This window comes from Carassius gibelio, chromosome A5, assembly GCF_023724105.1.
Source record: "Carassius gibelio isolate Cgi1373 ecotype wild population from Czech Republic chromosome A5, carGib1.2-hapl.c, whole genome shotgun sequence".
Classification (NCBI taxonomy): Eukaryota; Metazoa; Chordata; class Actinopteri; order Cypriniformes; family Cyprinidae; genus Carassius; species Carassius gibelio.
Window position 1 is genome coordinate 4,152,869 of NC_068375.1, and position 16,420 is coordinate 4,169,288.

Consider the following 16,420-nt stretch of genomic DNA (forward strand, 5'->3'; position numbering starts at 1 on the left):
TTTCAGTCTAAAATTATTACAGTTTATACTAATGCAATGCTTTCGTCTGTCTCTTAGGGCTTGGGACTGCAAGGTCTGTTAGTGAGTGTGCTGGTGAGTTTGGTTCATCTGGAAACAGCAGAAGAACAGACTCATGTGCAGCGCTGTGTGTTCCCTGTGAGAGAGTTATTGGGTAATCTTTACAAACCACTGTACTCTTAATGGACACTTTATCCATACATACCATAACTCTCTTGAAGACCGCTTGTTTTGAAATGCAATTTGTAAACCATATTGAACCTGATGGCAAACATGGGACCTGTAGCCATTGTTGCTTATTTCATATGATATCTGGCAAGATATTTGGCAATCCCCGTGTTTCCACTGTTGGGTCAAAAGCGGGCAAGCTGGTGCTGCCAGGCGCATTTTTACGGTCACTTCCGGGGGTTGATCGTACCTCGTTGGTGCTTCCTTAGGGCCAATGGTCGGAGTTTTTTGGCCTGACGAAAACCTTGGGCCAAAGTAGGCCAGCTGGGGCTAGAAGAAAATCAGACATCAGCTTCTTATTCTCTATGACAATTGTGTATTTATTTAGTAACATATTTTATCTGTCATAAGTCTCATCTCGAGTTTAGCACCACATAGCCCATGTCATAAAATATTATACTTATATCATGTTCTTTTTGTGATCATGCTAGTTCCTGTGACACATTTCTTATTAGTTTTCTGATAACTTCTCTTTGTTGGTGAAATGATGGGGTTGCATGAAGTTGTTCCTGAGAGGCATGTAAAGGGCGTGTTTTAGTGAAGCGCAGCTGAGCTTCTGACCCGACGGTGGAAGCAGTGCTATTTTGGTGTCTGTGCTACTGGCCGGAGGCTATTAGCCCCGTCTGGCACATTTAAAGCACTGGCTCGCACTGGCCTGACAGTGGAAAAGCGGCATAATGTTTGAAAAATGTATAAAAGGGAAGTTCATTTTGAGGTCATTTAAAACACAATTATGTTTTTAGTGCAGTAAACATTGGAAACATATCTTGAAGGAACTAGCTTCTTCCTTTTGCTTTGTTTCTTCTCTGTACAGTCTGCCTGCCTGATGGAAGAATGGTGGTGATGGTCGACACAGCTGGTGTTTCTCCCCCAGTAAACCCCAATCATACAGCCCTGCTGGATCCTGCTTGTAGACCACTGGAGACTGACAATTCCAGAGCCATATTCAGTTTCTCCATAGACTCTTGTGGCACTGTTGCAACAGTAGGATTTTAATATTTGATCATCCTCCGTGTACAGACAAATCTTGTAGTTTCTAGTTTAAGCAAGGACTAATGGGGTATCTTTAGATCTTTTTTTTTTTCTTGGAAAAACTTTACTTGTCATTTTGAATATACTTGGGTTGCAGTAGGTTACTTTTTCAGTAACCGTAACCGTTTCAGCAGTTATGAATAAAATCAAGATAAATATTCAGCTTTTTAAAAATTATCAGTATTTCAAAACCTTATTCTTTATAGATATGGCACCTATTTACAGAAATCTTCTATAACTTATAAACTTTATCAGTAAAAATCTTTTTTTACCTGCAGCATGATGGTGATCAGATGATTTACAGGAATGAGGTGAGAAATATGCCCCCTTTTCCTCCACACCTGAGACTCCTCAGCCAACCTCAACCACATTATAGGTAAAACCCCTTTATAATAAATTAACCATGAACTCCTAGTACATCATTTGATAGATACATTCTAATTTCTGCCTTTATGTTAGGGTAAAGTCACAGAGAAGACCAGAAATGCATTGTAGATAATGTTAAATTAATGCTGAACAACTAGATGAGGCTTATGCAGTGCTTGAAGTGGAAAAGAAGTGTCTGTATTGGATGTGTCACTATTCTCCCCGCCTTCTCTGATGAAATCAGCCTTGCATTAGCCCTGTTTTAAACTTATTTATTACTAATGCATTTGCTTGTTGGATCCTTGAACTCCAGGTTACCAGTTTAAAATGATCTGATTGCAAGGTTTTGTTTTTGTTAAAATTTACCGATTCAAGTAATTAATTACCAGTCCATACCAGCCCACTTCAAGCACTGAGCTTATGAGAACATGTATTTACTAAACTATGATATGCCTTAACTCTGGAGCCCTGACTAATTGGGCTAATAAAGACTGATTAGGCTATATTCAAGTTTGAAATTTAGGCATCAGGGAACAATGCAGTGTAAATGTGTGGCTCTGATAAAGTATATTTATCTGTATAGCCCACTGTTTACCATTAGTTAGTTTTCTGTATTTCTCTTGGGTTCAGGGTTTCACTTGGCTGTTTCCATCCAGAAAATGGAAGTCGCACTCTTGCCATCTACCTGCCATCCCAATCTCCCACACTTATACCAGAACACACAAGGCATCCTGAGGACCGAGGTGAGGAACCGATCAGACATTCACAAATACCAATCTTACCAATACCAAGAGATTTGATACTTGGGTCTGAGGATTTCTTACTCTTGCAAGACATTTTGGCATCAGACTCCTTTGGCTTATACAAAGTGATAGATGAACTGACAACAAAATACAGTCGTGCGTAATTGGACACACAGTCTTTGCTTTCAGTAACAAAAGATATGGGAAGTTTTTTTTTTTTTTTTTTTACCCCTTCTGTCAATTCAAGTGGTACTTAAAAATATTGACTTTGTATAGGTTTAGCTGAACGTTTCACAGTTCTGGTCCAGAATTCCTTTAATTACTGTACTGTTATCCAAAAGGTTAACAGGCTGTTAAGATTAATATAAATGTATGTTTAAAAAATAAATACATTTCTTTCCCTATACTTTTACAGATAAGAAAATCCACTCACTGCCAGCTGGAGGATGACACCCTTAAAGGTAAATGTTTATACATTTTAAAACAGAAATTGAATGTGCAATCAGTATTTACTAGAGTAAATTTGTCTCTCTTTTAATGAATTTTACACACATTAGTAAATATTGTATTGTGTGACCTGAGAATAGGGTGTTCTACTTGGGCATTGAATCAAAACCTTTGTGCAATGCTTTATCCAAGGTGATGGGTCTTGGTAAAGTCAAAAGTTTTATCAGCATTATCATTGAGATTAACATGAATTATAATTTTTTTTTTTTTATACAATTGTAGCAATAAAACTTGCTTGCACTATTTCTATGGAGCTGAAGGTGGAGCCTGACAGCACAACGGAAGGGACCTGTCCTGTTAGTCACCTCATGACAACAGCAGATCTGTCCAATAAAATGTCTTTTTCACAATCCAGGCTTCCCTTTCAACATTCTTAAAAACGTATTGACGTTATTCATATTCTAAAGATAATGATAGCAAGGGGGTTACTAATTAGCACCAGCTTCCTGATTCAATGGTAAATGAGTGAGTGTGTGTGTGCTAGACAATTTTATAGTGTCTTTGTGTGTGAGTGAGTGGAAGAAAGCTTTTGGGGAGTGAGGGCAAATGAGATGGGCAGCAAGTATATAGGAATCAACTTGGAGAGTTTTGGGTCGTTCCTTGTGCGATTTTATATTTCTCCCTCATGTTCCGCCTTCTCTGGTGGTCAGTAATGACTTCCAATGTATTCTCTGCTGGAAACCAGCCCTTCTTTCCATCAGAGAGACGCATGCCTTCATACCAACCTTGACAAGGAAAATATAAATACATTTTAGTTTTGAAGATAAAAAAAAAAAAGTGATTTTATATTAACCGTACCTTCACTGGTTTTGCGCAGCACATTGATGACATCAGTTGGCTCCAAGCTAAGTTCATCTGCCTGTTTTGCCGCATACTGCCTGACGCACTGCACTTGAGGACAGTCTGATTGACGTACACACACAAACAATGAAACCCATTATATAGCAGTATAAATTGTGTATCATAGAGAACTTATCCAGAATATAACAGTGGAAGCTTCCTCTAAGTGGTGTTTTTTTTTTTATGTGGAATTTAGCAGCTTCTCTAGTGAAAAAATAAGCATACTAAAATGTATACTATATTTGAAATACATTTATTTTGTACTAAGTATACTACAAATACATTTTCATATTTATGTACTTGAAATACCCTGCAATTGTACTTTTAGTATGCTAAACTGATACTTAAAGAAGGAAATAGTGCTTAAGTACAACTGAAAATATAAAGGTACTGAATTATATTAAAATTTTTATTTGTGGTAAATTAGAGCTAATACAAATTTACTTTAGGTAGGTATATATTAAATAGCTTTCATTTAAATGCCAACAATATTCAAAGATATACAATCCTCATCAACGGTGACATCAAAACATATGATTAAGAAATATGGATTGTGCACCTGTAGTACTCTAAATAAAGTTTAATTATAATTTTTATATCATTGAGTCTTGAGTGATGTCATTAAATGTTGATTTGAACTATACTTAGCATTAAATTATTTTATTTTAAATGTATTACTTTTTTACTTTGGTTTACCGACCCATTTTTCAGAGTTTAACAGACACTGGTCACCATTCACTTTACTTAATGGAAATCAACAGTTCTGCTAAAGAAGTCCTCTAGTGTTCCATGGAAAAAAAAAAGTTAACATTTGGGCAGTAGTATGAAGTGGAGTAAATGACAAAATTATTTATTTTTCGGGAGAGCAAAAAATGCACTGTGATGCGCTGCTAAGATGGTGACGGCCGCCTCCGTCCACTTTTGGCTTCAAAAACTCTCTTCGTAAACACATGGATGACAAAAGACGAAAGCTCACCCCAGTCTTCATAAATCTTTTCCTCCCCGAGTGCTGCTTTAATTGATGGGAAAGCAGCCATCCACCTATGCATGTCTGACCTGGGGAGAGGGTGTTTAAAGAATGAGAGAGGTCAGAATACTAAAAATGTAAAATGATAGTGATTTCACTCTGTGGCTGGTATGAATAAAGGCACTGAGCTACATGTATCTTACTCTGTATTAGCCTTAAGTAAGTGTTCACAGGTGCTCCCCCGATAGTTTTCCAGGAGGGTTAGACAGAAACAGTGATCCGACTGTGGCCCAAGATTGTTTTCTGTGGCCTGAACCTGAACCAGAGACCGATGAGCATAATCGATCACCACAAAGCGGTCTGGACAACCACTGAGAGAAGATGGAGACAAAAAACAAAAAGGGGACCACATGAGACAGAAGATTTGCTTAACTCACTCATTACATTGTGTGCCACAGCATTTTTTTTTTAAATGCCTGAAATAAGGTTGGTGTTTAACATGCTCAAAATATTTCCACATTTTATTCTAGAAAATACATCAGTAATGTCCCACCCATTATTTATGAAAAGTAAGTTATCTGTGAGTTTGCAGTTTAACTCAAACTTTCCAACTGTAAATATAAACATATGACCATGGTGTAGTTCTTTATAACCTAATGTTGACTTTTTATGTCTGGTGATGTCATGTAGGCTTTAAAATCAATACAATTTGTGAAGATAATCATGACGAACAAAAGGTGTAAAAATGTTTAACTTTCACTGGTCACCGAGCTTTTGGAAAAATCCTACTGGGATTTTGTTGAGGGACCCAGGTTGGCCTACAAAAGTCATCCCAGTTTTTTCTTTGTTTTATAAGGTTAGTCTCAATAACTATATGCCTCTAACCTTTTCTTTGTGGTAAGAATGAGAAGGTCATTGAAGAGGAACATGTACACTGGGGTATATTTGTTGCGGATGTTGAAGAGGGACCCTCTTTTACAAAGCTCTTGTAGTTCTCCCTGTTTTTCTAGACAGCGTGTTTTGGAAATAATTGGAATGGCCTGTGGAAAGCAAGAAACACAAATTACCAAAAATAATATATTTTTATTCATAATATGTACTGACCAGACACAACAGGTGACATAAAGGTTCACCCAAAAGTGAACATTCTGCCAGTATTTTTGACAGAACTATGTGTTAATGTAAATACAACAAGGTTGTTGTTTTTTTTGGTTAGTTTTTTTATGGTTCTTTGCAGCTAGTTAGAATAAAAATTTACTAATTAATTTATTTTCTGCTACTGTATTTAAAGGTCTTGAGCTGCTCTTTGGCTCTTATATTGATGTCACATGAAACATTTTCAGTTCAGGGGATTATTACCTCTATGTATTATCTTCAAACAAGGTAAGTGAAGCCCTCTTGGGTTCTGTGAAGCGATGTGGGTGTATTCTAAATAATAATTAAAACAATCTTTCTGTGGCAGTAGGCTATACCTTTGTTGGAAACTCAAATTTAAGAGTTTTTCATTTGACTAGTGCATTAATGCATTTACAGACCTTGAGTTTGTCAAACTCCAGCTTGTTAGATATTTGAATGAGCTCCTCCATCTGTTTCATCTGCCCCACCTGTGTGTTTGCCTGTGTGATTAGCTACAATAAAGAATGGTGACAAGTGAAAATCAAAGCTGGATATGAATGATAGAACAAATGCATATGGAGAGATTTCACATTTATGAATCAAATTTTGAAAAGGTGGGTTAGATTTAATGTTAGCTGCCCATTTTAGAATTATTTTAATTGAGGGAAATCAATAGGCATTTTGTGAAGCTGTTATGAAATCAGCAACATGACAAATGTTATATAAAAAAATGTGCAGAATTTAAAAATATATATATATATATTTTAAAATAGTGATTAAGATACATACTCTCATGTTTTCATTGTGTATGTGATTGTTTTACTTGATATTACACCACAGCCTTTTCTAAACCAGATGAAACCAACATGAAAACAGTAGGCTACATTTTTTAAGAGCTTGGTCTATGTGTTTTTAACTAGGGTTTTAAAAGATTTTTCTTTATTTTTATGTCACTGGTCCATTGTAAATCAGTTTTGAATGTGACTTACACAAACACATATTTGGATTCAGAACATAATATTTTATATTTTAGCAATATCACACAAGTCAAAGTACTGTTTTACTTGTGTACTCATTACAAATAGCAGCTTACAGTTTTGCTGATAATAAAAAATAAAACAGCACAAAAGTGAGTGTGATATTGCTTTAAAGGGGTCATATGATGTTGCTAAAAAGAAAATTATTTAGTATATTTGGTATAATGCAATGAGTTTATTCAGTTTAAGGTTCAAAAAACATTATTTTCTATGTACTGTACATTATTGTTACTCTATGCCCTGCCTTTCTGAAACGCATTGATTTTTACAATACTCATCATTCTGAAAAGCTAGGTGTGCTCTGATTGGCCAGCTATCCAGTGTGTTAACACTTAACATACTGTGATTCTGGCTAATGGCTTTATGTGACAAAACCAATAAAACCCATTACAAACTAGGTATTTGTTGCATCCAGTGGGGACATAATTACTGATTATGAAGTGACATGACATACAGCCAAGTATGGTGACCCTTACTCAAAATTCATGCTCTGCATTTAACCCATCCAAAGGGCACACACAGAGCAGTGAACACACACACACCATGAACAATCACCTGGAGTAGTGGGCAGCCATTTATGTTTCGGTGCCTGGGTAGCAGTTGGGAGTTCGGTGCCTTGCTCCAACAACATGTATGTTAGACCCTATACCATCTAAGCTCCTAAAAGAGGTGCTTCCAGAAGTCATAAATCCTTTTCTGATGAAGTGACCCCAATATATAGTGACCCCTATATTCCTTCTTAGAGAAAAATGGTATATGTGAGGATTTCCAGTCAGGATTTAGACAGTATCATAGTACTGAGCCTGCTCTCCTTAGAGTTACAAATGATCTGCTCTTATCATCTGATCGTGGGTGTATCTCTCTATTAGTTTTATTGGATCTTAGTGCTGCGTTTGACACAATTGACCACAACATTCTTTTGCATAGACTTGAACACTTTGTTGGCATCAGTGGAATTGCATTAGCACGGTTTAAATCGTACTTATATGACAGCCATCAGTTCATAGCAGTGAATGAAGATCACATATTGTGTACAAGTGCAGTATGGAGTACCTCAAGGCTCAGTACTATGGCCGCTACTCTTCACGCTTTATGTTACCCTGGGGAGATATCATCAGGAAACATGGTGTTATGCTGATGATACTCAGCTTTATATTTCTTCGCGGCCCGGTGAAACACACCAATTTGAAAAACTAAGGGAATGCATAGTCGATATAAAAAACTGGATGACGAGTAAATTCTTACTGCTAAATTCAGAAAAAACAGAGGTGTTAATTATAGGACCTAAAAACTCTGCTTTGTAATAACCTAGAACACTGTCTAAGACTTGATGGTTGCTCTGTCAATTCTTCCTCATCAGTTAGGAACCTAGGTGTGCTATTTGATTGCAATCTTTCCTTAAAAAGCCACGTTTCTAGCATTTGTAAAACTGCATTTTTCCACCTCAAAAATATATCTAAATCACGGCCTATGTCAAATGCAGAAATGTTAATCCATGCATTTATGACCTCAAGGTTAGATTATTGTAATGCTTTATTGGGTAGTTGTTCTGCACGCTTAGTAAACAAACTCGAGGTAGTCCAAAATGCAGCAGTTCTTACTAGAACCAGGAAGTATGACAATATTAGCCCGGTCCTGTCAACACTGCACTGGCTCCCTATCAAACATCGTATAGATTTTAAAATATTGCTTATTACTTATAAAGCCCTGAATGGTTTAGCACCTCAGCATTTGAATGAGCTCCTTTACATTATAATCCTCTACGTCCGCTACGTTCTCAAAACTCAGGTAATTTGATAATACCTGCGGGCGGCAGATCCTTTTCCTATTTGGCGCCTAAACTCTGGAATAACGTACCTAACATTGTTCGGGAGGCAGACACACTCTTGCAGTTTAAATCTAGATTACAGACCCATCTCTTTAACCTGGCTTCCACATAACATACTAATATGCTTTTAATATCCAAATCCGTTAAAGGATTTTTAGGCTGAATTAATTAGGTAAACCGGAACCGGAAACACTTCCCATAACACCCTATGTACTTGCTACATCATTAGAAGAATGGCATCTACGCTAATATTTGTCTGTTTCTCTCTTATTCCGAGGTCACAGTAGCCACCAGATCCAGTCTTTATCCAGATCAGAGGGTCACTGCAGTCACCCGGATCCAGTACGTATCCAGACCAGATGGTGGATCAACACCTAGAAAGTACCTCTACAGCCCTGAAAGACAGCGGAGACCAGGACAACTAAAGCCCCAGATACAGATCCCCTGTAAAGACCTCGTCTCAGAGGAGCACCAGGACAAGACCACAGGAAACAGATGATTCTTCTGCTCAATCTGACTTCGCTGCAGCCTGGAATTGAACTACTGGTTTCATCTGGTCAGAGGAGAACTGGCCCCCCAACTGAGCCTGGTTTCTCCCAAGGTTTTTTTCTCCATTCTGTCACCGATTGAGTTTTGGTTCCTTGCCACTGTCGCCTCTGGCTTGCTTTGTTGGGGTCACTTCATCTACAGCGATATCGTTGAGTTGATTGCAAATAAATGCACAGACAATATTTAACTGAACAGAGATGACATCACTGAATTCAGTGATGAACTGCCTTTAACTATCATTTTGCATTATTGACACACTGTTTTCCTAATGAATGTTGTTCAATTGCTTTGATGCAATGTATTTTGTTTAAAGCGCTATATAAATAAAGGTGACTTGACTTGACTTGAATTGCTTAAGGGCACCTCAGTCATGGTATTGCCGGCCTGAGACTCAAACCCACAACCTTAGAGTTAGGAGTCTCTCTAACCAATAGGTTACATCTTCCCAAGTCATTATAATGACTTACACTGTCTTTTTACACGTTGAGTTGCGTATCATGCCAGACTGTCCTTGCAAAGTTGGAATAGCCCCACTTCATAGAAACAGACATTGGCATTGTAGGCTACTTTCACAGAAAACAGTGCTCATCCTCCATAAAATGCTCTGCACATCTGAATATTTGGGTTAAACTGTTTGGCCATCCAAAAGAAGAATACAACACTGTTCCAGAACAAAGTAGTTTCACTTTCACAACAAAACACATAGCTTCTCCATAACATGGTACGGCGTCAACAGCAAGAATGAAAGTTACTTCCTTTGTGTGAACATTTGGGCAGCATTATGCAAATCTTCCCACATCGTGACATAGACATGGGGGTGTGTAAGAATGAGCCATTTTAGGTTGCCGTGGTTGAATCGTAACTTTTATAAAGAATATCTCTTTGGATTTGATACTATAGTCTTTGCAAGTTCTTCTTTATGCACCAAGAGCTTGTAACACTCCAAAGAGAAAGGAAAACTTGAAATCACATCATATGACCCCTTTAAAACAGTTCATACTAATATTTCAGAAGCAGCTAAAGAAGAATTTAAAATATTATGTTGTAAACGCTAAAATGTTTTACTGTTGTTATACTAAACATCAGCACTCAATCAATCAATCAATCAATCAATCAATCAAATTCAAGGCTCAATGCTGATTTTGTTAATTTTACCTTAGACACTGAAGCCAGGCCTTTGGAAGCTGTTTCCTCTTCTTTAGTGCCCTTTGCAGTCCACTTTTGAATAGTCTACAAAAGTTTGAAACTAATGAAATTAAGTCTTGTCTAATAATTTCACATTTACTGGAAACATTTTAGTAATAAGTATTTTTTGAGAACATTAACAGTGTATATCTCACCTGTATAAGGATTTTGATGCGTGTGATTCGTTGGAAGGGCAAAAGCATAAAGGATGTGAAGGGCAGACGTTTACAGAGTGGAGATGACTCCAGCCGCCTCATCACAAGAGAAAAGTCTCTGTTACTCTCCCTGCCAGGACCACACATACACATAAGCAACATGCCCAAAAACACCATGTTTAATGATCACTAAAACTTATCTTTAACTAAATAATGTACATTATTTATTTAATTATTATTATTTCATTATTTTTATAGGTATGGGTTAAAGACTTACATCAGTCTGCTGTAGGTCTTTTCTTGATACTGCTGATTTCGGACATAATCAATTAAGACTGAGAAATGGGTCTCTGAGTGCTCATAAATTATGTCACACACGTCAGATATCACCACATTCTCTTCTACTCGCTTCAGCAGATCCCCTATAAACCTGAGAACAGAGATGTGCATTCATACTTATGGGGTAGTTTTTAGCTGAGACTGAATAAGTGATGACAGAATTTCTTTCATATGTCATCCTTGAACTTGGCTCTCTTTCTCACCTCTCACTGACTTCATAGACCTGCAAGAGGTTGGAGAAGAGGGCCTTCCTATCATGAACGACCAGAGTCTCACTGAGTTCCCGTGACCCCAGGAAATGATCCTTCAGAACACACAGGGAGCGCAGGTAGGAGGCCTCAGAGGTGAGCACTTCAAACATGCTCTAACACACATAAAATTTAAATTAACAATATGAAACATAGCTGAATTTGGTAAAGAAAGATGTCAAGTTATTTCTAACAGTGGTAAACTATTATTCTCACCTCTTGTCTCTGTTTTTCAGTGCGACTGAGTTTATGTAACACTCCACTTTCCTTCACCACTGTTAAATCCTGCCAGAGTGTATTCTCTTCAAGGCCTCTCTTGGATCGGATACCAACAACCCCCAGCCCCCCGGGACCCTCAAGGCGTTGGGTTTCACTAACACTCCTCCTGTTGCAATCAGGACTATCAGACCGGATATAACTGGCTTCTTTAGAGACCTTTGCTTGGTGGATCTGATGTAGAGGTTCTGAGGATGACATTTTTTTGAGAATGCGTGGTTGAACAGCAAAAGCGCCAAAAAAATGTTATTGCACCTAATGTTTATTTAATAACCAGTGAAATATTAATTCTGCTGCAAAATTTACTTTGAAATTCATCAAAACCAGAAATAATCATTAACTATTGTTTTTAGACATCTGAAACAGATTCCTCTGAGTGTGTATAAATTATCTCACCATATTTGCTGTTTGGCTCCCAGTCACTGGAGGTTTTCTGTTGACTTCCTGTTTTGTCACACAGCCTGTAAGAAACCCACAACAGTTTAACCTCACCAAAATTAGTGGGCTCAAATGAGCATCTATCACAAATAATAAAGATCTAATTAAAAGACAGCTTTAAAAAAAAAAAAATGCCATTGGTAAGGTTAAAAAAAAAAAAAACACTCTGGATGTGTTAACAAACCTCGGAGACAAAAAGGGGCAGTTCTCACCACTTCATATTTTCATTTTGACCACTCTCTCCAGCTAAGAGTCAGAAATAGAACCTTTCTTTTTCAAATCCCTAAATGTTGGTATGTCAGGGTTTTATTTCAGGGTAAGAGGATGTGTAAATTTAACTCTTAACCTACTGCTTGTAAGATGTTGAAGATTATAAGTAATACAGTATAAAGGAAGTCAGAATTATTTTTTGTGTAATACAGAATACAATACTTCTACAGCATTTATTAATCATAGTTATTGTTAATTTCAACATTTACCAATACATTAATAAAATAAAAAATTGTGCTTGTTTACATTACTTAATGCATTGTGAATTAATATTAACTATCAACAACTTTACTTTCATTAACAAAAATGAATAAATATTGTATCCTTTTTGTAAAGTGTTACCCAAAAAAACTTTAGTGTTTTCCTTACAATGTCTTTAAGATACCAGGAACAACACAAAACCTACATCCTAAAATTACTGATATAAATTATTTGACCCCTCTAAAAAGCACTGCATAACTTGCACACTTTTTGAGAACAACTTACTGATGCTGTTAACTTACGCTTCCGTGTCAGTAGACTCCCAGTCTTCAAAATCACCATTTTCATAGCTCTCACCTACAAAACAAACATGAAGCTTTTCAGAAGTCTACACATATGTGTGATTAATTTTAGGCTATAAATAAAGCATTTCAAAGCAGATAAATTAAAAAAAATAGGATTAGGTTAGGAGCTTAGACAATGTTAGGGGAGAGCAGGGGCGAAAGTACATAAAAAAACATAATTTTAAAAGATAATGTTGTAGACAGAGATATATTTCTGCTGTGGCCAGTAACCTGGTGGTCTATCAATACCAGGTGGTATTTTGTAGAAATGTAGAAAGACTTCAGTATACAGTAATTTCACTTTGAACATAAGTTGCACATTGTTACTTTTGACCCCGGTTGGGACGAAAGTAACACACAGGTGGGTCAAAAGTAACACAACAATATAAGCTTTTTGTTTTCTGTTGCTCTTATTTTTATTAAGTATACCAGACTATGACTTTGTTAGTATGTAACTGCAAACATATTTTGTCCTCTATCTTTGCAAAAAAAATATTCAATTTCATTTTCATATTTTCCATTTAAATTAACGTTTTATCAAATGTCTCAAAACCCGAATGTACAAACTTGAGTTTTTCTATATATATTTTTTTATTTCAGTGTATTTTTATATAAAAAAAAAAAAAAATCAAGAGAATGAAAAATATAAAAATGTAATGTTTAATGTTTAATGATGATGTAGCAGCTGCCCAGAGAGTGATGTTCCTCTATGTCCAGAATAGCCATCTCATAAACATCTGGATAAAACCAGACCTCTTTCTGTCTGTCTGTCTGTCTGTCTGTCTGTCTGTCTGACACTCACTCTTGACATATTCTTTTGGTAAAATGTGAGATAAACATTTTAATAAATGATGCAAGACACATAAATTCACAGTATAACATGCACCAGAACAAATTAAATACTTCTTGTAACTGTAGCAGAACTAAAGTAACAATCATTACTTTCGTCCCGACAGAAACTCCTGACATTTAAATCTGATTTACTTTTAGACTGAAAAACTCTGAAAATGCAAACTTTAGGATGTGTTAGGATCAATAATTTACTTTTTGTATTTGAAAACAGTTTTACGGACCTTGCTACAAGAAACGATGATGAAATCACGTGATATTTCTCAGCTCTGTCAAGGGTTGCGTGTTGAACATGCTGTCATAGTTTGGAATGCAAATGCAGTAAGAGGCTCTGATAAAATCTCTTTGTTACTTTCGCCCCACCTTACTTTCGACCCAGCTATCACATACTATACTTAATGTTTGGGTTCAGGGCTATGTTTATTTGATATTTGAGATTGTTTATTTGACAAGAATGTTGTTATAGGATCAACACAAAACACTAATCTTTAACGCTGATCCACATTTTTTCGTCCTCTAATAAAACTGCATTGTGTGCGGTACATTAGTAAAATGCAATATTTGGAAATTCTTCTCCACTCACCTAATGGGGTTGGTATAGATATGCGGCGTGGCAATCTTCCATTCACACTGCTGCTTGTGTTTCTGATTGGTGGACCGCCGCCTCGAAGAGAGACTACACATGCCAGTGCTGGCTGGGAAGTCCATTTCTTTGTTTTTCGTTGGGACGGAGGATGTAGGGGACGTCGTGGGAGAGGTCGAGGAGGTACAGCTGGAGGGGTAACTTTATTGTCATTTGATGGCAAAACATCCAAATATAAATTAGCATCGGTAGGGTCCAGCTGTGCAGACTGTTGAATATTTTTATACTCCGAAGACTGATAAGTCCTTGGTGGTAAAGGGGGTTTTGAGTGGTTTTGAACTGACTCATCAGCATGTGCAAATCCATTTCCTGCTAATTTGTAAGGGCTGTGGTGAAGTAGAAAACTTTGGCAATTTATGCATGGAGGCAACACTTGGGGTTTTGAACTGGGTGATGGCCTGTTCTGTGGACAACTGACTTCATTGCTGGTTAGGTGTAAAACATCCTTATTTCTGTGACTTCCTTTGTTTTGATGTATGTGATTCTTTTCAATAACAATATCCATGTCATTTTTTTCCTCGTGTAGAGGTACCCAGACTAGTTTCATACCAGGCCTTTGAAGATGGCAGAGGCAATGACAGTGTTTCTCCGCTGAATGGGAAGGTGGCGCAGTTGATCCCTGATGATTCTCTATGGTGCCACTCACATTATTCACCTCACTGCCATCAGGAGCTGAGGGAAAGAAGGATAGCCAGGGGCTTTATTAAGCTTATCAACAGACCCAGAATCAGCCCTACCACCACAAACACACACATTTTATTTTTTTGTGCTGGTATAATATATTAACCCCTTAAACAGGGCTGTGAGATTCTACATCCATTTTTGTAGGTGAGAGCATAATCAGATTATCCAAAATATAAAATAACTGACCAAGGAAATGGGCAGGGGTTTGTTATCAGTTGCATTCACAATGCACAAAGCCAGTTGCCCTTAACTGATTTCAATTTAAGACCCACATTTAACATTGGACATCAAGTTGTACAAGAGCAAGCAAAATAAAACTGTCTCTTGAATTGGTTTCACTGGCTCAGCAGCCGAACATGTTTATCTGGTTTGCAAGGATTAGGGTTAGGGTTTACATTTGGGTCACTGAAAAAGAAAAAAGTATTTAAATTTTTTCTTAATTAAGAAAATCTTAAAATGTTTTACAAACAACTCGTACCCTTTGTATTTATGTTGGTTTTACATGGTTTTAATTGAATGATTCCGAAACTTCATCATGTGATATCTACACCACATAAACCTACACCAAGTGATCACTAACAATCTTATATTTTATATTCAGGCATATACAGTATAAAACATACACGTTAGAGAGAGATTTCACTACCTGATCGACCCACATCCACATCATCTACTGCCGGTTGAAGATTTCTTTCCCCCATCATCTGTCCACCTCTCGTAAGTCTTGAAAATGAAGATATATCCTCTACTCTGTCTTTTGTCCTGGGTGGACATGACAATCTAGCTTCGGGTACCACAGAACTTCCATCTTGGCTTATATTTTCAAAATATCTTCTTTCTTTACTGTTGTAGTTTCCTGCCGTTTGCTTGCCCATTCCTTGTTCAAAGTTACGCAAAGCATGAGCCACTCTGCTAGAGGATCCAAAGTGGCTTGACTGGCGTGAAGCTTTAAGGTTTGGTTTTGGTGGGATGGTAGGTTTGCCACTGGATGTGTTGTAGATTGACTTATTCATCATTTGATGCTCCAGAAAAATTGTCATGTCCAAGTGAGCAAGATTTACACATCAAAATCCAGAGACACATGGATGCACTGATATTAAAGTTCCAAATGCATCAACTGATACAGCAAAATCCCTGATTGTGCGACAGTTTAGTGTCTTTTTGGTCAGTGAAGCCTGTGTTGTCACACTCTGTTCAGTTGTCATATCAATATAAAAAATTTTTTTTAAAAATTAAAGAAGTTAGTTTACCTTTCACTAAGCATTCAGAGCAGCCACACACCATATGTGAAGGAATATTCTACCTCCTCCGATGTGTTATTCTTGTGAACAAATTTGTTATGTGTGTTGTTAATAAATGTCATGGCTATATGATGGTTACTTCTCCTTTCGGATCTTGTCCTCTGGTCTTTCACATGTCTTAAGAGGGAAGTAGGTCGTCACACCAAATGGACCGTTGAATATGCAGTGACATACTGTAGATGCTGGACATAAGATAATGCAGTATTACTTTGACTATTTGATTATCTTGTTGATCCAAAATAAATTTAGCTAATTT

The 16,420-nt window shown here is 37.0% G+C and overlaps 2 protein-coding genes across 3 annotated transcripts in view; one reads left to right on the forward strand and one right to left on the reverse strand.

Annotated features, from left to right (window-relative positions):
• Positions 1–3,244, forward strand: part of LOC127989178 (uncharacterized) — an 18,594-nt gene extending 15,350 nt beyond the window's left edge. For both annotated transcript variants that reach the window (XM_052591411.1, XM_052591410.1), the window contains exons 14-19: positions 58–172; positions 1,061–1,230; positions 1,557–1,654; positions 2,275–2,387; positions 2,803–2,848; positions 3,117–3,244. In XM_052591411.1, the coding sequence (XP_052447371.1) occupies positions 58–172; positions 1,061–1,230; positions 1,557–1,654; positions 2,275–2,387; positions 2,803–2,837 (531 nt within the window). In that variant the 3' untranslated portion in view covers positions 2,838–2,848; positions 3,117–3,244. The remainder of the gene's footprint in view (positions 1–57; positions 173–1,060; positions 1,231–1,556; positions 1,655–2,274; positions 2,388–2,802; positions 2,849–3,116) is intronic.
• On the reverse strand, positions 2,896–16,275 carry arhgef15a (Rho guanine nucleotide exchange factor (GEF) 15). The gene is made up of 15 exons (XM_052591409.1): positions 15,510–16,275; positions 14,120–14,851; positions 12,646–12,700; positions 11,831–11,895; positions 11,375–11,622; positions 11,114–11,274; positions 10,849–11,001; positions 10,572–10,701; positions 10,387–10,461; positions 6,237–6,329; positions 5,587–5,741; positions 4,905–5,072; positions 4,711–4,790; positions 3,693–3,797; positions 2,896–3,619 (listed from the first exon to the last, which is right to left on the reverse strand). The coding sequence occupies exons 1-15, from the start codon at positions 15,901–15,903 to the stop codon at positions 3,468–3,470; spliced, it is 2,766 nt and encodes a 921-aa protein (XP_052447369.1). The 5' UTR covers positions 15,904–16,275; the 3' UTR covers positions 2,896–3,467.
• Between the last annotated feature and the right edge of the window lie 145 nt (positions 16,276–16,420).